This window comes from Culex pipiens, chromosome 1 (assembly GCF_016801865.2).
Source record: "Culex pipiens pallens isolate TS chromosome 1, TS_CPP_V2, whole genome shotgun sequence".
Taxonomy (NCBI): domain Eukaryota; kingdom Metazoa; phylum Arthropoda; class Insecta; order Diptera; family Culicidae; genus Culex; species Culex pipiens.
In genome coordinates this window covers 14,827,974-14,854,190 of record NC_068937.1, presented here as the reverse complement: position 1 = coordinate 14,854,190, position 26,217 = coordinate 14,827,974, and the positions used below count along the sequence as shown (strand labels likewise).

The 26,217-nt window shown below is 29.8% G+C and overlaps 1 protein-coding gene across 4 annotated transcripts in view; it reads left to right on the top strand.

Moving 5' to 3' along the window:
* The window catches only part of LOC120425314 (glutamate receptor ionotropic, kainate 2), a 312,178-nt gene that overhangs the window by 60,397 nt on the left and 225,564 nt on the right, over positions 1-26,217 (top strand). For all 4 annotated transcript variants that reach the window (XM_052706465.1, XM_052706464.1, XM_052706467.1 and 1 more), the window contains exons 2-3: positions 11,643-11,798; positions 11,948-12,042. In XM_052706465.1, coding sequence (XP_052562425.1) covers positions 11,643-11,798; positions 11,948-12,042 — 251 coding nt within the window. The remainder of the gene's footprint in view (positions 1-11,642; positions 11,799-11,947; positions 12,043-26,217) is intronic.

Sequence of the window (26,217 nt, the reverse complement as noted above, 5' to 3'; positions counted from 1 at the left end):
ACTCAACGGTGATAAGTAGTTGGGACTGGGATTTTAACACACTGACAGTTGGGCTTAATCGGAAATTTAAGCTGTGCGAAAGTTGTGGTTTGCAGATTTAATCTTGGCGATGTTCTGGATTGACAATTTACGGTCGTTTATGAAGTCTGGTTTTGGAAATCTGGTCGAGGAAATTGAATAAAGCTCCTTGAATCTCATATTTAAGACATTTGTGGGACTTTGTGAGTTTGTGTGAGTCTTTGTGGAACTCTGTGAACATTTGTGAGGCCTAGTGAGTCATTTAACTTGATGTTATTTCTCAAAATGACTTTCCAAACTTCACTGAACAAGCAAAAAATAAAAAGTTCCGAAATCATCATTCCGTCTAATTTCGCCACATCAAAGCTGATGGGCCCTTCTTAGAAATGAAATTCCCTCAAAATTCAAAAGCCTTAATATTAATGCAACTCCATCAACAACCTCACTCTCCCTCGCCATAAAAGTCTCACTAGCCGGCCGCACCGGTAATGACATTTTTACCTTTCCCTTAGCCCACCACCAAAACCCAACTAAAAGTTACAAAAGAAGTGCCACTTTTTGGAGGGTTCATTTTTTTCGATTATTTTCCGGCCCATTTTCCTTTTCTCCCTCTGGCTAATACGAATTTAGTGTCATTATTTTCGCTTCCTGAATGGAAAAGCTAACCCCCCCCCCACACTCACCTTTCCCTTCTGGGTTGCAACTTTGAAGAGCCTTTTTCATGAAACTGTCTGCCCCCGCGGTGGTGTGATCCTGCCTTCGTGGAATAAATGTAAGAGGAAAGAATTGTTCGGGGAAGGGCTCCGAAAGCTGCTTTTTTGTTGGGGTGGCGTCTTTAAAAATAATTATCCGCTCTGCACACGCAACGCGAAGAAAAGGTGTTTGCGAAAAGGCTTTGAATTTAGGAAAATGAATAAAAGAAAAAAAAAACGGGTGGAAAATTTGCACCAGTGAAGAGAAGCGACCAAGCTTTCAAGGGCGAGATAATGAAAGTGTTTTTTTTTTGGTGCAGATTTCATTTAAGATAAGTACATTATTTCGATATGATATGTTTTTTAAAAAGAATTTTGTTCAATTTCAGTTTGTTTTTCTTACTTTCATTATATTTTTAGTTTTTTATGAATTATTTTTCAGTATTTTTGTATATTTGGTTTGTTTGTTATTTTACTTCTATTTTTTATGTTACCAAGAATAACTTATTTTTGACGTTTTTTTTTATGTTGGGCTACATTTTTAAATTTAAAGGTCATTTTTATTGAAAAAAGCAACAAAATTTCACAAAATTTTTATTTTTTCTCATCGAAAATCGGAACATTAGATCCGGTGATCAAAAAATGAGGACTAATTAGGCAACACAGAGAAAATATCATTTGTTTTATCTTTGCATGACCATATCTCAGCAACCAAAAGCCGTATAAACTAAGTTCAAAAAAGAAAAATGTTTGGAGTTTACTCAGCTTTTCGAAAATATTTTATTTTTCTAAATATGCATACATGGACACTTGTTTGAAAAATTGAAAAACTGTGACTTTTACTTGAAGCACTTTATCAAATTTCATTCGATTATTTTTATAGAAAATTTAATTTCACTTCAAGAAATGGTAACCTGTGTTTTTTTTGAGAAATCACTATTTAAAAAAATAATTGTAAAACTTGGTCTAGGATTTTTTGTATGTACTGATTTTTTTTTGGAAAGAGAACAATTCATGTCTCATTAAAAAACTAAAAATATATAAAAAAAATCTGTTTCAATGATAATAATATCATTCTACAACAGAAAATTAAAAAAAAAACAAGCAGGCAAAAAAAATAAAATAAAATAAAATGAATAAAATAACTGTATAAAAGTCAAATACTATCAGAAACAAACAGAAGCCAACGAATATAAATGCAAATTTAAATACTAAAAATTAAACAAGAAAAACATCAAACGAGAGTAGTTGAACCGGCTCCGTGGCTTAATGGTTGCGGCTTCTGCTTCGAAAGCAAAAGGTTCAGGGATCAAATCCCGGTCGGTTCCCTTGAAATTTGGAATCATGAATGGAATTTTGAATATGAACAAAAAACCTTTAAGAATCGGGTGGGATTCGTACTCACACCCTTTGGATTGATGGTCTGGGACGCTAACCAGTCGGCCATCATGGAGTTATTGCTCTAGAACTGAATTGATCCGTAGTGGTGAAATAATGTCACAAGGTATAACATATCAAACCATTATATAACTACTAAAACCGTCTCAAACAGTCCAGGGCCTGGACGAGGGAGTCGTGGATCGCCTGGCCCGAGTCATCTGCATTACCGATCTATGTCCGTACAATTTCAGAGGAAATCGTTAGCCAGAGAAAGGTATTCGCTTCAAAGGTTCTTGAGATATATGGTGGTTACTAACCGAACCGTCTCAGTTGAAATATACTGTGGTCATGGCCAAGTCCTGCCAAGGCGGGGGTTCAAATACATACATACATACATGCATACAAAAACATCAAACGAGAGTAGTTGACACATTTAGATTGTTTTTTTTTAGCGAATTCAGTAGTTGAAAAATCCGTAAAATTTAAAACGTTAAACCTTCTTAAAAATTATAAAAATTTTGCCAAACTTCGTTTGTATGATGACTTAACTTAATTACCTAATTTCGGTAGTTTTTAACCGAATTCGGTAATTTTCAGTTTACCGAACTGTTCAGCAGTTAAAATTTCGGTAAACTAAACGGAATTCGGTAAAAAAATCCAAGTGTGATTTTTTTTGTAAAACAAATGTTGCTCAAAATAGGAATGAAGAATAAAAAAAAAAGTTGTTAATTTGAATTGTTTGATCCTGATAAATATATTTCAAATAGATATAAAAACATATTTCATTTGTTTTTTATTGTATTTTTTTGTTAGGCTCTTTTGTTCGTCTATGATTTACAAACGTTGAATCTAAGTTTAAGTTTAATCAACTTTTTTTCTTTAATTTTTGGCTCGCATTTAGTTTCACTTTAGTTATCAACTGTTTTCTTTCATCAAACTCTTTCTACTTTTCATCTTTATTTGTGTATGGGATTTCTATATTTTTTTGTTTATTTTTTTTTGTTATGTTTATTTGTTTGCTGAGGCAATAATAATTTCTTTTTGTTTGTTATTTCTTCTCATATTCATTTTCAATAGTTTAATTAATTATTTAATGTTTGTTGTCTTTAATTGCTATATTTAGTTTTGCTTGTATTGATTTGTTTTTTTTTTATTTTTTTCTTCTAACAGTTGTTTTTTTTTCTCTTTTGTCATTATTTGGTTATTTATTACTTTTTTCTCTCTTTTTGAATATTTATTTGTACTTTGTTAATGTTTTGTTTTATGATTTTCATTCAGATTTATTTGCATTTTGTTTCTCATTTTTTCTATTCGGTTTCTTTTTGTGTAATGACTTTTTCTTCTTATTTTTTTATCCTGCAAATTTTGTAATTTTTTGGGTAAATTTTTCTTTCGTGTTTTTTTATTGTATTCGACTTGGTGCGGTATTTTATTCTTTTTTCATTGGGCAAACAGTTTTTTTTATATATATTTAGGTTGAATTGATTTGCTCTTTTAAGTTGTTTTTTTTCTAATTTCTGTTAAAACTGCTTTTTTTCATACGTTTTTGGCTCGTTTTTGTTACTTTAGTTATCAACTGTTCCATCAAACTGTTTTTACTTTATTTTTTCATTTATGTGGCAGATTTGGTTTTGTTTCAGATCTAAGTTTTTTGTGATGTTTGATTTGTTGGCTGAGTTATTTATTCATTGCTTCCAAAATTTGGTATTGTTAGTTTTTGAATAGTTTGATTAAATCAATTTTTCTCTATTCTGTTTTTTTACTATTTGAATTTTTTCCTTCATTCACCATATTTTTAGTTTTTTTTTATTGATATTTAATTGTTTGATAACTTCTATATTGTTTGATAATTTGTTTATTGAGCAATTCTCTACAAAATCGGTCTTTTTTCCTAAATTTTAATTTTTGTATTTTTTAATCCGACTGAAACTTTTTTGGTGCCTTCGGTATGCCCAAAGAAGCGATTTTGCATCATTAGTTTGTCCATATAATTTTGCATACAAATTTGGCAGCTGGCCAGACAAAAATGATGTATGAAAACATCTTTTGAAGGAATTTTTTGATCGATTTGGTGTCTTCGGCAAAGTTGTAGGTATGGATACGGACTACAATGGAAAGAAATAATGCACGGTAAAAAAAATTTGGTGATTTTTTATTTAACTTTTTGTCACTAAAACTTGATTTGCCAAAAAACACTATTTTTAATTTATTTTATTTTTTGATATATTTTAGAGGACATTAATTGCCAACTTTTCAGAAATTTCCAGGTTGTGCAAAAAATCTTTTAGCGAGTTATGAGTTTTTGAATCAATACTGATTTTTTTCAAAAAATCGAAAAATTGGTCACAAAAATTTTTCAACTTCATTTTTCGATGTAAAATCAAATTTGCAATCAAAAAGTACTTAAGTGAAATTTTGATAAAGTGCACCGTTTTCAAGTCAAATCCATTTTTAGGTTACTTTTTTTCAAATAGTCGCAGTTTTTCATTTTTAAAATTAGTGCACATGTTTGCCCACTTTTGAAAAAAAATATTTTTGAAAATCTGAGAAAATTCTCTATATTTTGCTTTTTTGAACTTTGTTGAAACTACCCTTAGTTGCTGAGATATTGCCATGCAAAGGTTTAAAAACGGGAAAATTGATGTTTTCTAAATCTCACCCAAACTACCCACCATTTTCTAATGTCGATATCTCAGCAACTTATGGTCCGATTTTCACTGTTAAAATATGGAACATTCGTGAAATTATCCGATCTTTTCGAAATAGTAGTTTATGCAACAAGTTGCAAAAAGAGGATTTTTTCAGCACGAGTCGTACATTTATCCAACGAGGTTCACCGAGTTGGATAAATACGACGAGTGCTGAAAAAATTAAGTTTTGCAACGAGTTCCATACAACACTTTTTGCAATTTCGAAAAACACCCATTGAGTGAAATTTTAAGTCGAATTTTCATGTATTTTGTCAATAAATCGTTTAAATAAAAAAATGTTGAAAAGTGTTACTTTTCGAAACAAGTGCTGAAAAGTTCAACTTTTTAGCACCCATTTTAGTGCTGAAAAGTAGAACTTTTCAGCATTTATTTTGAAAAGTGTTGCTATTCGCTTCTGTTATTTTTGGTACAGAAAAGTAGGCTATTGCGTCGTTCAAGAATGACAGGAAAAGTAAGTAGTTTCACGACGGAATTGCAAAAAAAAAATTCAAATTTTTTAAACCAAGACTAACATTTTAAATGGGCGTAATATTGAGTTTTTGGCCCTTTTGAAATGTTAATCATGGTTTAAAATTTTTGAAAATATTTTCATTTAGTTTAACACTTTTGTTCCTTTTATTTTTTTTACCCTTACTTTTTGTCCGATTTATATTTTGTTGGTCGTGTATTTTTTTGTTTACTGTTTCAATCATTAAATTTATTTGTTATACTGATGATTTTTCCTCAAACAGTTGAATATTTTGTGTATCTCCTTTTAGTCCTCTTAACCATGGCATTTTTTTTCCTTTTTGTAGTTTTTACAGTGTACGTTTTTTGCAATATTTTCGTCAATTTGTTATTTGTTTTTCTTTTCTATTTTTATGTATTTGTTGTACCTATGTATTCATTGTTTTTTGGAGTGAATATTCCTTCTTTATAATTTTCAGAAACTTTTTCTAGTTTTTTTTTAAATTAAATTGATTGACCCTGACGAGGGAGTTGATAACAACCTGATTTCAACTCTATCTAATCCTGTGCTTAATTTATAATATGCTTTTGACTTTTTAAAATTTTTTAAACTGAACATTAATGACATTATTTATATTTTTTGTTTTATTTTATTTGGAATATTAAATCTCATAGAATTAAATGTAAATCTGTTTTTTTTCGATTATATGATGATTTATTTATTAGTTTTTTAATTTAAATTATTCATTAGGGTGTTTTTTGGCAAACAATTTTTTTAATTGATTTTTTTTATTCGTTGAAATTTTTATTGGGTTTTTTTTTTTCAATTCAACTTTCACTCTCTTTTTCTGTTTTTTTGTTTTGCAAATTCTTGTTTACTGTTTTGTTTGTTTACTTTTTCAGTTTACTTATTTTCTGCATTATTCATTTATTGTTTGTTTTTTTGCATTTTTATTTGGTTTCAAAATCTTTAAAATCAGTGTCTCTTTTCACCAGCTAAACAATGATTCCATTTCCAACACCCTTCCCCTTCCATTTTCCTCTGATTTCTATTTGCCAATGTGTTCTTTTCGTGTTCACATCAAATTGTCCTCCGGTTCTGTTCAACAGCTGCGGTCTGTTGGGTGTGACGTTATTCACACATTTTCTATTCTTTTTTCTCATCTTTGGGGCCATCCATAAACCACGTGGACACTTTAGGGGGGGGGGGGGGGGTATGGTGATTGTCCACGATCCATACAAAAAAGTTTTTTTTTGTATAGGCAATTGTCCACGAGGGGGGGGGGGGGGGGTAACAGATTCCCAAAAAAGTGTCCACGTGGTTTATGGATGGTCCCTTTACGGAAAAAAACGGGTAGAAATCCTTTTCCAGACTTTTCATTCAATTTCTCACCAATCTGTGGTATTCTTTTCCTCGCTCTCTCTCTCTCTCTATTTGTTGAATTGTTATTGATGGTGGGTGTCCCCAGCCCGAAGGAAAACTTAATTTGTTCTGCCATTAATTTGATTTGATTGGGATTTTTTTTGCTTTCTTTCTCGGGGACACAAAATTGACTTGACAATCCGGAAGCAGAAAAAACAGTGGGGAAGACACTGGTGCAAAGTGTAATTTATTGCTTGCAGGGCTCTAATTTATTTCCTCCCCTCCCTCGGAGGTGATTCAATTTGGATTGCAGTCTAAACAAAAGTGTCGGGAAAAAAGGTGAGATTTATGGGCAAGGTGGTGAAAATTTAATTTGTGGTGAAATTATTTTTGACGAGTGTTTTCTGTGAAAACAATTCAATTGAGCATTTTTTTGTGGGTTTGAGTTGAGTGGTGAATTTAAAATAATATTAAGCTGCAAACTCACCACAAACGTTTGACAGTTCATCGTACTGCTGTTAATCGCAAAAGTTCAGTCCCCTCACATCTAGATGGCGCTAGCGAATGGACCGTTTAGTTAATTGCTTTAATCCTTAAAACAACTTTGCAAGTAAATTCATTCTCACCACTCCAAGTGTAAATTGTATCGTCGTCGAGAAGAAAAGCGCCAAATTAGCATGAGAATCACAGAAATCCATTAAGTAGCCAATACACAAACACACACAAACACTCAAGCAGCCAAATTCACAGATAAAAGACGCATCGGCGCACACTTACACCAGCGAACAAAAGAATTTGGGGTGGGGGGGTAGAAACCAGAGGAGTTCCTCCTCGGGGCCGGAAAACGCGCCGAGAAACAAATCTTGGGAATTGGTCCCCAAAGTGCTTGTTCGACGAGGGGTTTTTCGCCATAGAGTGGAATTCAAGATTGGGTACGATTTTTTTTTGATTTCAGAAAAGTTGGCAACATAATCTTTCATAATCATCTTAAATTTTAGAATTAAAGTTAGTTTTCAAAAATTATTGTTAGTTTTCAAAAATTATGGTGAATTTATTAAACTTACCACAATTTAATTTCTTTTGAGTGCCAAGAGAGCGTCAAAGGCCGTGTTATGCTTCACATACAAATTTTAAAAATTGTATGTAAATTTTGTTACGAGGAGATGGGAATAATAATAAATGAACGTTCTCAAAGCTTTAGGACAGTTAGGCGAGTTCATGAAATTTTTGAGGAATTTTTAAAAACTCTGGATCTTCATTAAAATTAGTTTTTAAATAGTTTTTCAGTTAGTTAATATTTTAAAGCTATTAAGATTCTGAAAACAAAGTATTTTGATGATGGTTTTTAAACTCAGATATTAAAATGCTTTGGTATATTCTCAAGAGCTGTGAAGAAAAAACTAATGTTTTTACAAAAAATATTACAGTTGCAATTATTTTATTTTATTTATTTTTTTTAAATTTTAATTTTTAATGTCTAATAAGACATCAAATCGATCAGTGAATTCATTCTCAAGATACAGATTTTCGAATACTCACCAGTATGTTTTATATGACCAAGCCTTAACATTTCAAAATGACTAACAAATTTTTGAAAACATTTTTTTTTAATTCTAGGAAATTATTGCTAATTAATTTATTTTAAGCGTGACTATGAAATACTGTTACCCTGCTGATGGACACAAGGAAAAGAACCTTTTCTGTGTACATGGGCTTAACCCTCTAACGCCCATGGTTACTCCAGAGCACCACTAATTTTTGGATTCAAAATTAAATTTCTCAGCAACTATTCATTTTTTCAACCTGCTTCAACCTGCATTAGTTAATATAGAATGTTAACTAATAACCATTAAAATTTCGTCCAGTTTGGTCGATCCAGTTACGAGTAATGTGGAAAAACGTAAAAAATCTCGATTTTGCTCTGGGCGGGAAGGGGTTAAGCATAAGCATTTTATTCATGAGCAATTCTCTGAGATTTCGGTCATTCGATTTTTTTTTGTATTTTTTAATCCGGCTGAAACTTTTTTGGTGCCTTCGGTATGCCCAAAGAAGCCATTTTGCATCATTAGTTTGTCCATATAATTTTCCATACAAATTTGGCAGCTGTCCATACAAAAATGATATGTGAAAATTCAAAAATCTGTATCTTTTGAAGGAATTTTTTGATCGATTTGGTGTCTTCGGCAAAGTTGTAGGTATGGATATGGACTACAATGAAAAAAAAAATGATACACGGTAGAAAAAAATTTGGTGATTTTTAATTTAACTTTTTGTCACTAAAATTTGATTTGCAAAAAAACACTATTTTTATTTTTTTTTATTTTTTGATGTGTTTTAGAAGACATAAAATGCCAACTTTTCAGAAATTTCCAGAATGGGCAAAAAATCTTTGACCGAGTTATGATTTTTTGAATCAATGCAGATTTTTTAAAAAAATCGAAATATTGGTCGCAAATTTTTTTCAAATTCATTTTTCGATGTAAAATCAAATTTTCAATCAAAAAGTACTTTAGTGCATTTTTGATAATGTGCACCGTTTTCAAGTTATAACCTTTTTAAGGTAATTTTTTGGAAATAGTCGCAGTTTTTCATTTTTTAAAAACAGTGCCCATGTTTGCTCACTGCTGAAAAAAAATATTTTTGAAAAGCTGAGATAATCTTCTATATTTTGCTTTTTCGGACTTTGTTGATACGACCCTTAGTTGCTGAGATATTGCCACGCAAAGGTTAAAAACAGGAAAATTGATGTTTTCTTAGTCTCACCCAAACAACCCACCATTTTCTAATGTCGATATCTCAGCAACTAATGGTTCGATTTACATTGTTAAAACATAAAACATTCGTGATTTTTTCAATGGAAATTAAAATTTTAAAAATTGGAATTTCAAAATTTTAGAACATTAAAAATTAAACAAATTTCAAGATTTTAATAAGAAATTGAAAGGTTTCCCTATAGAGTTTAGAATTTATATTTTTTTTAATAATAAGATTTTTGGATTGTTTGGTTTTTTTTAAGTCAATAATAGAAAAGCTCACTTATTCAATAGCTCGAAAACTGAAAAAAATGCAAAAGAATATTAAATAGTAGCAAAAGAATATTAAATAGTAGTTGCAAAAAGAGGATTTTTTCAGCATGAGTTGTACATTTATCCAACGAGGTTCACCGAGTTTTTAGGAACACTTAAAATTTAAAATACCTGTTATATTGCTGTCATTGTATTTTTATTGGATTTTGTGTTACCAAATGTGTGTTTTGTATAATAAATACAGTATTTTTTTAAAGAAAAAAATCGAAATTCAAATTTTTCAAAAACATTTTTAAACTTACAAATTCAAGGGATTTGGTGAGTTCTCAAGAGGTGGGGTAAGTTTAGAAAATTAACCACAGTTTTTTTCGAGCGTCTGATTTTTTATGAAAGTTTGTTTTCTTAAATTATTTTTCAGAGGGGCGTAGTGGGCTCAAAGAATTGTGGTGAATTTTTAAAAAGAACGATTCACTGTGTTCAAAAAGCTTAATAATTGTTTACAATTTTTTAAATGAGTCGGTTTGTTTCATCATGTCAAAATGGTTAGAAAGGAGTTTTTTTTTTATAATTACCATCTAATCAATCAAGTTGAGAGCTTTGGTGAGTTCTCAAGGTTGTTTTTCAATTAATAAGTTGCTCCGCGATAAACTCACCACACCTAACGTTTTTAACAAGTACAAAATCATTGAAAGTTTCAAACTTGTGGTGTATTTGTCAAACACAAACCAAATTTCTATGAATAACTATCTCTTGTCATTTTAAGATCAATTAAGTAAATTTAGAATTGCTGTCACAATTTTTGACAGTCCGGCATTTTGTAATCATCTTAAAACTTTTGGAGGGTTCCCAACAGTTTATATAAATTATCCTCGATAATGTTTTCAAATGTATGTGATTCAGTTTAAACTGTATTAGAAATGTGATGAAATTTGAATTTTATGTTAATTCGAACTGTCGTTTTGACAGCTAGTCACACGCTCGCACGCAATCTTGAACGCAACTCTATGGGTCGCTTCCTCGAAACTCTCAAAAGCCGCTCCTCGAAACTTGCTCCGCAAAGCTTTACCGACCCCCCCCCCCCCCGGCAGGCCGGTTGAACAAGAAAAGAAAGTTCAAGATGGCGGGAGGGGGGAAGTTTCCGAGGGGCTTTCCTTCCTTCGTTGGGGGAGCTATTTTATTACTTTCCAATTCGGGCCTGCCCGAGCGAGAGAAGCGACTTGTTGATTAGATCCGATATTTTTGCTTCTTCTTCTTCTTCGGGATTTGACGCCGGGGGACAATTGTTGAACGAAGAAGACGAAGAAGTGTTGAGCCGAGGGGCTCATCGATCTGTTTTTTTTTCCTCGAATTTCTTCGAGTGGAGCTGTCAATTGCAACTCAGCACACACACTCACACGTGCGCGACACGTGTCATCGTAATTGGATCGGTTTCGGTGGACCGTGACTTCCTCGCCAAGGAGGAGGGGGGGGGGGGGCATTTCACGACCCAGCAAATTAAGGTACCCGCACGCGAGTGATAACGAGCTGCGATTTGCATAAATTCTATTACCTGGCGGCGCACTTTTATAGCGCCATAATCCATTGTCCGGAAGAGGGACACGTGTGGTGGGGCCGATTGGCAGGTTGTCAATTTGGTTGCAAATGGCGCAGTTACGGTGTCTGTGTTTATGAAAATTGAATGAAATTAGTCAAAATTGCTGCGCGGGCGCCATTATGGCAGCTGCTATAAAATTTGACAGCTTTTCGTGATTGATATTGGCAACGAAATACGATTATTTTTAGAGTAATCAAAAATAAATTGTCGTGCCCCTTGGTCTCAAACGACTTCCGTAAAAATGTAATTTTACTGTCAATTTGACAGTTGACAACTTCTTCGAGGGGCTCACCGATTCTATTTTTTGTTGCTTCCGTATTTATTATTGCCACTTTTAATCCAATTTGACAGGTAATCGTAAACAATAACAAATAATTTCAAAACAACTTTTTCCCCGCTACTCTCCACCAGGTGGCCTCTTTCATCCGGACGATGACCACCAGGAGATCGCGTTCCGGTACGCGGTCGAGAAGATCAACCTGGACCGGACGATTCTGCCGCGGTCGAAGCTGCTGGCGCAGATCGAGAAGATTTCGCCGCAGGACAGCTTCCTGGCGTCCAAGAGGGGTAAGTGCCGGCTGTCAACCGTGGTTGGAGGAGGAGCGTTCAGGAATTACGTAACGCCGTTAAATTTTTTTAGCAAAATTAAAAAAAATAAGAATGTGCTTCTAGGGAAAACAATAAATTTAATGTCTTCTTTTTTAATTTTTTGACAGTTTGTCACCTGCTACGAATTGGGGTGGCGGCCATCTTTGGACCACAATCGCCACACACTGCCAGCCACGTGCAGAGCATCTGCGATACGATGGAGGTGAGTTTCAATTTAAATGTTATTTTTAAAGAGATTCAACACAAGAAGTAGTTCCAACCGAGAAGATTACCCCCCGTGCCCGAGTCCAATCAGGTTGCAATTGAGCAGTTCTCTAGGATTTCGGTCATTCGATTTTTTTTGTATTTTTTAATCCGACTGAAACTTTTTTGGTGCCTTCGGTATGCCCAAAGAAGCCATTTTGCATCATTAGTTTGTCCATATAATTTTCCATACAAATTTGGCAGCTGTCCATACAAAAATGATGTATGAAAATTCAAAAATCTGTATCTTTTGAAGGAATTTTTTGATCGATTTGGTGTCTTCGGCAAAGTTGTAGGTATGGATACGGACTACACTAGAAAAAAATAATACACGGTAAAAAAAATTTGGTGATTTTTTTATTTAACTTTTTGTCACTAAAACTTGATTTACAAAAAAACACTATTTTTATTTTTTTTTATTTTTTGATATGTTTTAGAGGACATAAAATGCCAACTTATCAGAAATTTCCAGGTTGTGCAAAAAATCATTGACCGAGTTATGAATTTTTGAATCAATACTGATTTTTTCAAAAAATCGAAATTTTGGTCGTACAAATTTTTCAACTTCATTTTTCGATGTAAAATTAAATTTGCAATCAAAAAGTACTTTAGTGAAATTTTGATAAAGTGCACCGTTTTCAAGTTATAGCCATATTTAAGTGACTTTTTTGAAAATGGTCGCAGTTTTTCATTTTTTTAAATTAGTGCACATGTTTGCCCAGTTTTGAAAAAAATATTTTTGAAAAGCTGAGAAAATTCTCTATATTTTGCTTATTCGGACTTTGTTGATACGACCTTTAGTTGCTGAGATATTGCAATGCAAAGGTTTAAAAACAGGAAAATTGATGATTTCTAAGTCTCACCCAAACAACCCACCATTTTCTATCGTCAATATCTTAGCAACTAATGGTCCGATTTTCAATGTTAATATATGAAAAATTTGTGAAATTTTCCGATCTTTTCGAAAAAAATATTTTCAAAATTTTCAAATCAAGACTAACATTTCAAAAAGGCCAAACATTCAATATTACGCCCTTTTAAAATGTTAGTCTTGATTTGAAAATTTTGAAAATATTTTTTTCGAAAAGATCGGAAAATTTCACAATTGTTTCATATATTAACATTGAAAATCGGACCATTAGTTGCTGAGATATTGACGATAGAAAATGGTGGGTTGTTTGGGTGAAACTTAGAAAACATCAATTTTCCTGTTTTTAAACCTTTGCATTGCAATATCTCAGCAACTAAAGGTCGTATCAACAAAGTCCGAATAAGCAAAATATAGAGAATTTTCTCAGCTTTTCAAAAATATTTTTTTCAAAACTGGGCAAACATGTGCACTAATTTTAAAAAATAAAAAACTGCGACTATTTTCAAAAAAGTCACCTAAATATGGCTATAACTTGAAAACGGTGCACTTTATCAAAATTTCACTAAAGTACTTTTTGATTGCAAATTTGATTTTACATCGAAAAATGAAGTTGAAAAATTTTACGACCAAAATTTCGATTTTTTGAAAAAATCAGTATTGATTAAAAAATTCATAACTCGGTCAATGATTTTTTGCACAACCTGGAAATTTCTGAAAAGTTGGCATTTTATGTCCTCTAAAACATATCAAAAAATAAAAAAAATTAAAAATAGTGTTTTTTTGTAAATCAAGTTTTAGTGATAAAAAGTTAAATAAAAAAATCACCAAATTTTTTTTACCGTGTATTATTTTTTTCCAGTGTAGTCCGTATCCATACCTACAACTTTGCCGAAGACACCAAATCGATCAAAAAATTCCTTCAAAAGATACAGATTTTTGAATTTTCATACATCATTTTTGTATGGACAGCTGCCAAATTTGTATGGAAAATTATATGGACAAACTAATGATGCAAAATGGCTTCTTTGGGCATACCGAAGGCACCAAAAAAGTTTCAGTCGGATTAAAAAATACAAAAATTAAAATTGAAGAAAAAAGACCGATTTCGTAGAGAATTGCTCAATTTGGAAAATTCATATTTTCCAATCTCAACCTCAGTCGTTGATGACAATGCAAAAGGCTCAGCTGATCACACATCCCTACTTGGAGCGTGGCCTCTTTATTTGGTTCCAATCAAGGCGGGTTCCTTTTTGTTGTTGCCAAGAATGCTTTTTCACGGTGGGTTTGAAAGTATTTTTTTTTGTTGAAAAATTTAATTAATTTTTCAATGCTATTTGGTAATGTGGAACGGAAAGGAGAGCAGTTCTCTAGGATTTCGGTCATTCGATTTTTTTTGTATTTTTTAATCCGACTGAAACTTTTTTGGTGCCTTCGGTATGCCCAAAGAAGCCATTTTGCATCATTAGTTTGTCCATATAATTTTCCATACAAATTTGGCAGCTGTCCATACAAAAATGATGTATGAAAATTCAAAAATCTGTATCTTTTGAAGGAATTTTTGGATCGATTTGGTGTCTTCGGCAAAGTTGTAGGTATGGATACGGACTACACTAGAAAAAAATAATACACGGTAAAAAAAATTTGGTGATTTTTTTATTTAACTTTTTGTCACTAAAACTTGATTTACAAAAAAACACTATTTTTATTTTTTTTTATTTTTTGATATGTTTTAGAGGACATAAAATGCCAACTTATCAGAAATTTCCAGGTTGTGCAAAAAATCATTGACCGAGTTATGAATTTTTGAATCAATACTGATTTTTTCAAAAAATCGAAATTTTGGTCGTACAAATTTTTCAACTTCATTTTTCGATGTAAAATTAAATTTGCAATCAAAAAGTACTTTAGTGAAATTTTGATAAAGTGCACCGTTTTCAAGTTATAGCCATATTTAAGTGACTTTTTTGAAAATGGTCGCAGTTTTTCATTTTTTTAAATTAGTGCACATGTTTGCCCAGTTTTGAAAAAAATATTTTTGAAAAGCTGAGAAAATTCTCTATATTTTGCTTATTCGGACTTTGTTGATACGACCTTTAGTTGCTGAGATATTGCAATGCAAAGGTTTAAAAACAGGAAAATTGATGATTTCTAAGTCTCACCCAAACAACCCACCATTTTCTATCGTCAATATCTTAGCAACTAATGGTCCGATTTTCAATGTTAATATATGAAAAATTTGTGAAATTTTCCGATCTTTTCGAAAAAAATATTTTCAAAATTTTCAAATCAAGACTAACATTTCAAAAAGGCCAAACATTCAATATTACGCCCTTTTAAAATGTTAGTCTTGATTTGAAAATTTTGAAAATATTTTTTTCGAAAAGATCGGAAAATTTCACAATTGTTTCATATATTAACATTGAAAATCGGACCATTAGTTGCTGAGATATTGACGATAGAAAATGGTGGGTTGTTTGGGTGAAACTTAGAAAACATCAATTTTCCTGTTTTTAAACCTTTGCATTGCAATATCTCAGCAACTAAAGGTCGTATCAACAAAGTCCGAATAAGCAAAATATAGAGAATTTTCTCAGCTTTTCAAAAATATTTTTTTCAAAACTGGGCAAACATGTGCACTAATTTTAAAAAATAAAAAACTGCGACTATTTTCAAAAAAGTCACCTAAATATGGCTATAACTTGAAAACGGTGCACTTTATCAAAATTTCACTAAAGTACTTTTTGATTGCAAATTTGATTTTACATCGAAAAATGAAGTTGAAAAATTTTACGACCAAAATTTCGATTTTTTGAAAAAATCAGTATTGATTAAAAAATTCATAACTCGGTCAATGATTTTTTGCACAACCTGGAAATTTCTGAAAAGTTGGCATTTTATGTCCTCTAAAACATATCAAAAAATAAAAAAAATTAAAAATAGTGTTTTTTTGTAAATCAAGTTTTAGTGATAAAAAGTTAAATAAAAAAATCACCAAATTTTTTTTACCGTGTATTATTTTTTTCCAGTGTAGTCCGTATCCATACCTACAACTTTGCCGAAGACACCAAATCGATCAAAAAATTCCTTCAAAAGATACAGATTTTTGAATTTTCATACATCATTTTTGTATGGACAGCTGCCAAATTTGTATGGAAAATTATATGGACAAACTAATGATGCAAAATGGCTTCTTTGGGCATACCGAAGGCACCAAAAAAGTTTCAGTCGGATTAAAAAATACAAAAATTAAAATTGAAGAAAAAAGACCGATTTCGTAGAGAATTGCTCAGGAAAGAAACGACTTAAATTCTTGCGAGATAAAGAATTTTATTATGAAAACAGATGATTCAGATTTTCAGATTTGTTAAGGTCCATTCACACTTATCTAAAAAAAAAATACTAGAGAAATCAGTTTTTCAAATTTATGATAGAAAGAGAATTGTTTACATGCGACGTATAAATTTTTAAAGGTTGATTCACACGTATTTTTTTTTTTCAAAATTTGTCTTAATTTGTAATAAAAGTTTTATTCATACTTATCCGTGCACTTAACTTAGGTGAAAAAATTCTTGTTAAAACAACCATCACGGAGTTTATTCTGTTGAGTTTCAATTGACATACAATTTTAAATATATATTTTTTTATTTTAAATGTTTAAAGATTTTTATAGGTTTTTCCACACGAATGTTCGTGCTTTGAATTTTGCCAAATAATACTTTTTTTTAGTTATGTAAGTTTTTCATGTGTTATGTTAGAGAGATTTAAAATTATTTTAGGTCCATTCACACAAATTCTGATCCATGCTCTGAGTCAGGAGAAGAGGTGGTAATTTTTATTTAAAGGTCGATTCACACTCGTTCGTGCTCTAAAACTAGGGGAAGGAAAATTGTAAAAAGAGTATATTTTGTTAAAATTCAATAGATGCCAAATTTACAATTTATTTATTTCTATTTTCAAGATTTTTAAAGGGTTTTCCACACTAATCCGCACTTTAAATTTGGCTTGATGCTAAATTTAAATATTTTCATAATTTTTTCGTTGAAATATTTCATTCTTAATTTTACTTTCAAACAATTTCAAATTATTTTTTTACACGAATCCATGTTCTGAAAAGAGGGAAACAAAAATGGTGTTGATTAAATTTCTTTTCCTTTAGTTATTTAATTTTCAAGTATATTTTCGAAAAACTGAAAATGATTTAAGGTCGATTCACACAACTCTGTGCTCTGAATCAGAAGAACAGGTTGATTCACATTTATTTGTTATCTTTTAAATTTTGGGATGAGTATATTTTGTTGTTTTCCAATAGAGATTAAGTTTTTGATATTTTTTTTTATTTTAAATATTTAAAGATTTTTAAGGGTTCTTTCTCACTAATCCGTACTGTCAATTTTACTACATGATAAAACTGAGTGTCGTTAGATTTTTGCTTCCTTCAGCAATTGAGTTCTTTTAAAATTTATATTTATATTCGAGCGATTTAAAATTATTTAAGGTCGATTCACACAAATCCATGCTCAGAAAGAGGAGAAACAAAAATTCATAAACGATTTATTTGGAACAGTTGTTTTTATTTTACTTTATTAGAGAAATGGTTTGGTTTCTACATTTTCAATGGTCAAGTCACGTCACGTATCTTTGCTTTAAAACTGACAAATGCAAACGAATTTATAATGGCAGTTCAAAAATGTAATTACTCAATTTCAAGACAGTTTTCAAAAAAATTGCAGAAAATATTACAAAAAAATTGCACAATATCAATGAATTTATAAAAATATATTTTTCCCTAAGTTTTATGTCTTTTTCCGATCTGTAGTCTCAAAATCTATAATTTAAAAAAATAAAAGTGCTTTATTTGTTTAAAAATCAGAAATAATGGCTAAACTGTTAAACTATGCATTTCAAAAAGTTATCAATCAATTGTACAAGTATTTTTTTTTATTAAAATTATAATTTTACGCAAAAAATTGTCATTTTTTTTGTGGAAATGTTTGAAACTTGAAATGAAATTTATAATGACCTAATTTGAATTAAATATGTTTTGCGTAGGTCGATCCACACTAATCCGTACTCTGAAAGTAATAAAACTTATAAATGAAAAAGATTAATTTTCTGTGATGGATTCAATGCTATTTAAATTAAGTCATTTCTATTAGAAAAATCCATAAATTTTAAGGTCGATTCACACTTTTTCGTGGCCGTGGAAGATAGAAATCTTTAAAATTACAAACTTTTTTATTATCATTTTTTAATCCAAATTATTAACGTCTACTTGCACCAATTCGTGTTCAGAAACAAGTGAAACGTCAAATAGTTAAACAAAAGTTATCTGAAAACAAATTAAAGAGAACATTTTTCGCCTTAAAATCTCTGCTTAAACCCAACTTTTTCGAACCGGACCCCGCCCGGGCAGCATCAAGAGAGAAATCAAAGACTCGAGATTCGATTTCCCTTCCAATTGGGAGATCCCTCCAACATTTTTTGCTCACTTTTCTGGCGAAGAAATCCTTTCTTTTCCTTCTACCTTTTTGAGCTTTTCAACCTCCATCTCGATGACCAAACGAGACAGTAGGCTTGTGCGGAAAATTCTCGGAAAGCAGGTAAAAAGTTTTCAAAATGTGATTTTTCCAATCGAACGATTTTAACAAAGGTTTTACTACATTTTAATCCCATCGATATCGTTTACAACCTTTTCAAAGCACACTCGTGGCTCTCGCAAAAAAAAGGTCAGCAAAATCTCGACTATTTTCGATTGTGTGAAGTTCCGTCCGTTTTTGAAGTGGAATTTTCGATCCTTTTTTGGGACATCGCAGGAAACAACCCTTTTCCTGAAGCAAAAATTGGAAAACGATGGCCCGCTTTTACCTTTGGCGCATCCTTTACCTGCAGAGGGTGGGAGATTCTGCGATACAATTTGAATATCAATAAATTGATCCCTTTTACGACTTCGACGAGGTTGGAAGATTCTCTTGGGAGTAAACGGAGATTTTTGCTTCGTTTTAAGTTTGTTGAATTAGATTTTCTCAAAGCAGTCAAGAGTAAGAAGGCAGAAAGAAAAGGCAGAAGGCAGAAGAAAAATGCAGGAGCAAATGGAAGAAGGCAGAATGAAAAAGGCAGAAGGCAGAAGGCAGAGACAGAAGGCAGAAAGCAGAAGGCAGAAGGCAGAAAGCAGAAGGCAGAAGGAAAAAGGCAGAAGCCAAAAGGCAGAAGGCAGAATGTAGAATGCAGAAGGCAGAAGAAAGAAGGAAGAATAAAGAAGGTAGAGTAAAAAATGAAGTTTTGAAATTTTTAAAATTTGCTGTTAACAATTTCAATTTTATTTTGCACCAAACTCTCTTCGATTTTGCATCGGAAAGAAATCTCATCACAAACTTTGCCCCCAATCTGCTGCAGCACTCCAAGTACAATCAATATTATTTTCCTCTCTGGGTAAACTTTTTCTACCCCCAGAAGTGGGCACTATTTTCCCGGGCAGACGGTAATAACAAAATTCATACCATGTCAATAACAAATACTGTTAAAATAACAAAAAGTGTTATGGAATCTTCTTTCAAAATCAAAATCTTTCAAGAGTGTAATAACAGTTTATGTTATCATAACAAAATTTGTTATTGGTCTGATATTGGTTGAGAGCCAAAACAACTTGGGAATAACATTTTTTGTTATGGGAGAATACCTCCAACCGTTATTGAGATGATCGGATTAGTTGTTAAAATAACAAAAAATAATAACGAAGATTTGTTCGAAGAATAACTCAAAATGTTATTAGTCTGTTATTACAATAACAATCCAATAACAAAAAAATCATAACGGCGAACAACAAATCTTGTTATGAATAACAGAAAATGTTATTGGCCTAGTATTTTCAAATATCAAAAAATGTTATTCCCAAGTTATTTCCGTCTGCTCGGGTTATGCACCAGCTGACTCTCATCGATACCACATCACACAGCTAGCCTTCGAGGGCAAACACATACCTGCCCTTTACCCCTCCTAAACTCATCAAACTTTGCTTGTTCGGCAGATGAAAGCCACCTCTTGGAGGTGACGGAAAACTTGTTCTCCGTCTGAGATAAGCGAGCGCAGCTGTTTTGCGCCAGGAAAATAATCATAATCGGTTCTCGTCTCCTTTGAGCTGCCGGCCTATCGAAAGTCAGCGAACTTTCTTCCTCCGGAGCTTCTGTTGTTGAAAAAAATAACTTATGGGATTCGAACCGAGGTCCTCGAATTGAGAGGAGGTGACTTTACCAACTGGTTTAAACAATTCTATAAACAAATTAAACAAATTTAACAAATTTAACAAATTTAACAAATTTAACAAATTTAACAAATTTAACAAATTTAACAAATTTAACAAATTTAACAAATTTAACAAATTTAACAAATTTAACAAATTTAACAAATTTAACAAATTTAACAAATTTAACAAATTTAACAAATTTAACAAATTTAACAAATTTAACAAATTTAACAAATTTAACAAATTTAACAAATTTAACAAATTTAACAAATTTAACAAATTTAACAAATTTAACAAATTTAACAAATTTAACAAATTTAACAAATTTAACAAATTTAACAAATTTAACAAATTTAACAAATTTAACAAATTTAACAAATTTAACAAATTTAACAAATTTAACAAATTTAACAAATTTAACAAATTTAACAAATTTAACAAATTTAACAAATTTAACAAATTTAACAAATTTAACAAATTTAACAAATTTAACAAATTTAACAAATTTAACAAATTTAACAAATTTAACAAATTTAACAAATTTAACAAATTTAACAAATTTAACAAATTTAACAAATTTAACAAATTTAACAAATTTAACAAATTTAACAAATTTAACAAATTTAACAAATTTAACAAATTTAACAAATTTAACAAATTTAACAAATTTAACAAATTTAACAAATTTAACAAATTTAACAAATTTAACAAATTTAACAAATTTAACAAATTTAACAAATTTAACAAATTTAACAAATTTAACAAATTTTACAAAATAAACAAATTTTACAAATTTAACAAATTTTACAAATTTAACAAATTTAACAAATTTAACAAATTTAACAAATTAAACAAATTTAGCAAATTTAACAAATTTAACAAATTTAACAAATTTAACAAATTTAACAAATTTAACAAATTTAACAAATTTAACAAATTTAACAAATTTAACAAATTTAACAAATTTAACAAATTTAACAAATTTAACAAATTTAACAAATTTAACAAATTTAACAAATTTAACAAATTTAACAAATTTAACAAATTTAACAAATTTAACAAATTTAACAAATTTAACAAATTTAACAAATTTAACAAATTTAACAAATTTAACAAATTTAACAAATTTAACAAATTTAACAAATTTAACAAATTTAACAAATTTAACAAATTTAAAAAATTTAACAAATTTAAAAAATTTAACAAATTTAAAAAATTTAACAAATTTAACAAATTTAACAAATTTAACAAATTTAACAAATTTAACAAATTTAACAAATTTAACAAATTTAATAAATTTAACAAATTCAACAAATTTAACAAATTTAACAAATTTAACAAATTTAACAAATTTAACAAATTTAACAAATTTAACAAATTTAACAAATTTAACAAATTTAACAAATTTAACAAATTTAACAAATTTAACAAATTTAACAAATTTAACAAATTTAACAAATTTAACAAATTTAACAAATTTAACAAATTTAACAAATTCAACAAATTTAACAAATTTAACAAATTTAACAAATTTAACAAATTTAACAAATTTAACAAAGTTAAAACAAATTTAACAAAGTTAAAACAAATTTAACAAATTTAACAAATTTAACAAATTTAACAAATTTAACAAATTTAACAAATTTAACAAATTTAACAAATTTAACAAATTTAACAAATTTTACAAATTTTACAAATTTAACAAATTTTACAAATTTAACAAATTTAACAAATTTAACAAATTTAACAAATTTAACAAATTTAACAAATTTAACAAATTTAACAAATTTAACAAATTTAACAAATTTAACAAATTTAACAAATTTAACAAATTTAACAAATTTAACAAATTTAACAAATTTAACAAATTTAACAAATTCAACAAATTTAACAAATTTAACAAATTTAACAAATTTAACAAATTTAACAAATTTAACAAATTTAACAAATTTAACAAATTTAACAAATTTAACAAATTTAACAAATTTAACAAATTTAACAAATTTAACAAATTTAACAAATTTAACAAATTTAACAAATTTAACAAATTTAACAAATTTAACAAATTTAACAAATTTAACAAATTTAACAAATTTAACAAATTTAACAAATTTAACAAATTTAACAAATTTAACAAATTTAACAAATTTAACAAATTTAACAAATTTAACAAATTTAACAAATTTAACAAATTTAACAAATTTAACAAATTTAACAAATTTAACAAATTTAACAAATTTAACAAATTTAACAAATTTAACAAATTTAACAAATTTAACAAATTTAACAAATTTAACAAATTTAACAAATTTAACAAATTTAACAAATTTAACAAATTTAACAAATTTAACAAATTTAACAAATTTAACAAATTTAACAAATTTAACAAATTTAACAAATTTAACAAATTTAACAAATTTAACAAATTTAACAAATTTAACAAATTTAACAAATTTAACAAATTTAACAAATTTAACAAATTTAACAAATTTAACAAATTTAACAAATTTAACAAATTTAACAAATTTAACAAATTTAACAAATTTAACAAATTTAACAAATTTAACAAATTTAACAAATTTAACAAATTTAACAAATTTAACAAATTTAACAAATTAAACAAATTGATTGTTTAAATGTTTTCATCGGGAAAATTACTCAAATTTACGAAAACAACAACACTTTTTCTCACAGTGCCTTCCCCTAAACAAGAATGAATGTTTTCCCACGGTGTGTTTTTCGCTTTTGGCACTTTTTGCGACTTTGGTTCTTGCCGCAGTACTACGAGCTGCTCCGTAGAGTCTCAGCATATGCATGTTTATGATGTCGCTTGACGGTGAGTTTGTGTTTGTGCATACTTTTCGCATTTTTGTACGTGTGCTAAACTGTTTGTGGCCGATCGGTATCTTCATCGCTGGGAACAGAGCTTGCTGCCAAAATTGGAAGTCAATTTGCTTGCTCCGTACCTGTGTGCTCTTGATATCGCATTAGCAGTAATGAATTGAGTTGAGACTTGATTTGGCCGCTTTGTTGCGTCGCTTGAGGGGCTATGACGTTTGGTTTTGGCGGAAATCGAGATTTTTTGACTTCAGACGTCTGTTTTGTTGGTTTAACGTATTATTTAAAAGGGTGCTTTCGTGTGTTTCTGACGATTTATTTACTAGTAAATTTTAAATCTGTTTCCAGTCGCCTGAATCTTGTCATCTGTTATCGGGCGTCTGATTCAGACGTTTAATTTTTATCAAACGTCTTTTTCAGACGTTTGTTCCAGAAAGCTATCTTGACCGTAATTTTTAAATCGCTTACTTCAATTTTCCTTTTCCTGGCAGCATTTTTCTAATTTCAAGTTCTATAGGTTGATTCTCATTCGTCTGGTTTCGGACGTCTTGTTTTACATGGCTTTTTTGGGGTACTATAGCATATTCCCAGTTGCTTATTTGTATTCTTTTGGTTTCGTCAATTGATATTGAGGTCGTTTCTAACCGAATTCCACTTCTGCTTCTAACGTCTTTTTCAGACGTTTCGCGCTTAAATTGAAACAAAAGCCCGTCAAAATTACAATTTCCTTAAAACAATCTTGCCTTCCTTCCCGGAATGCCACCATCAATTATTCGCAGCCCCTCTCACGCCGAGAACAATTGCAATTCCGTCAAATTAAAATCCCCGTTCTTGAGGAATGTAATAACCGCCACCTTAGGGTGGTCCTCCCTTTAAACGGTGTCCTTGACAGCAGCTGGCCCCGTTTTTGCCTGCCAAGTCTGGACCAGCCAGCCAAAAAGCTAATATTTCAAGAAGCCTTCAGAAGGCCGTCCCGCCACCCCCCGTCGTGCTTGGATCGTTGGCAGAAGCAAAAACCGAAAAAAAACAAAAAGGGCCAGTTGAGTGACACCCTGCAGAGTTGGGATTGGTGTGGGTGTGTAGGTGTGTGTGAGCCCCGGAGGAGATTAGGCACGGCGCACCGGTTGTGTTGTTTACCCTGGGGCGTTTGGGACGGCAGAGAGATGGTGGTGATACAGTCGGGAAAGTTTTTGAGCAGGTGGAACGGGGTGGGACATGACCGATAAGACTTTGAAGAACTGTGAAAAAAAATAAAAAAAAATTTAAATGTAAAATTTTTAGCAAATTTAGCAAACGGAATTGCAAAAAAGCAAATTTTGCAAATTTAGCAAATGTAGCAAATTTAGCAAATGTAGCAAATTTAGCAAATTTAGCAAATTAAGCAAATTCAACAAATTCAACAAATTTAAAAACTAAGCAAATTTAATAGATTTTGCAAATTTTGTAATATTAGCACATTTCGCAAATTTCGCAAAATCAGCAAATTTAACAAATTTAGCTAATTGAGCAAATTAAGAAAATTTAGTTGCGACATTTGATAAATTTGCTATTAATAAAACAAAATTTGCAAAAAATACTTAATTTGTTAAATTTGTTAAATATGTTAAATTTGTTAAATTTGTTAAATTTGTGAAATTTGTTAAATTTGTTAAATTTGTTAAATTTATTAAATTTGTTAAATTTGTTAAATTTGTTAAATTTGTTAAATTTGTTAAATTTGTTAAATTTGTTAAATTTGTTAAATTTGTTAAATTTGTTAAATTTGTTAAATTTGTTAAATTTGTTAAATTTGTTAAATTTGTTAAATTTGTTAAATTTGTTAAATTTGTTAAATTTGTTAAATTTGTTAAATTTGTTAAATTTGTTAAATTTGTTAAATTTGTTAAATTTGTTAAATTTGTTAAATTTGTTAAATTTGTTAAATTTGTTAAATTTGTTAAATTTGTTAAATTTGTTAAATTTGTTAAATTTGTTAAATTTGTTAAATTTGTTAAATTTGTTAAATTTGTTAAATTTGTTAAATTTGTTAAATTTATTAAATTTGTTAAATTTGTTAAATTTGTTAAATTTGTTAAATTTGCTAAATTTGCTGAATTTGCTGAATATTCCAAATATAACAAATCAAGCAAATTTAACAAATTTAGCAAATTTAACAAATTTAGAAAATTTAGCAAATTTAGCAAGTTTAGCAAATTTAGCAAGGTTAGCAAATTTAGCAAATTTGGCAAACTAAGAAAATTTACCAAATTTTGCTTATTTTGCAACTTTTTCACTGTGTTTTAACGCGTTTATCTAACAAACAGAGGCAAACAGCTCGTAAAGCTGCGGGAGGGTCGGAGAAATTTTGATGAAAAGTTTACCTCAAGTGATCTCAATCCCCGTCTTCTTTCCCCCAAATCCTTTATGCTTCCACGAGCACCCGCATTCCGCAACTCGTTTCACTGGTGCGGAAAGGGTTTATTTTTTCTTCTTTTTGGCAAAAAAAACTTTTCCAGTGGAAAAGCTGACCAGTTGAAAATTAAGTTGAAATTTCGAGTGAAAAGCTTTCCAAACTTAAATTGAATCAACTTTCTCGGAATATTTTTTGATTTATAAACTTTAATCAACCTCTAAAATCTGTAATTAGTCCAAACCCCTAGTTTCAACCGTAACATAAATTGAGTCTTCCCAGGAAAGCCATCTAAATCATCGGTGCTTAGATACCGCTCAGTAAGTTGTGCTCCTCTTCTAGGAATCTTCCAAGGGGCGCCACATACGTGGGCCAACCCAATCGGCAATTGACACGGCTAATTTACTGTCGTACCATGGTCGAATGACATCGTCTTCATACGAGCTAGTTAATATGGGGGGTTTGTCAATAGTGAGACTTTAATTTATCTTTTTAAATTTTCAAACAAATTTGTCATTTTTTAAATTATTTCAATGTTCAAAAATTTGTTAAATTTGCTAAAGTTGCAAAAAAAAAAATTTTTTTAATAAATTTGTTAAACTTTTTAAATTTGTTTAATTTGTTAAATTTTTAAATCTGTCAAATTTGCTTAAGTCTATTTTTTTAAACTTTTTGAATTTTTTAAATTTGTTATAATGTTAAAAAATGTAAAAATTGTTAAATTTGTAAAATTTGTAAAATTTGTAAAATTTGTAAAATTTGTAAAATTTGTAAAATTTGTAAAATTTGTAAAATT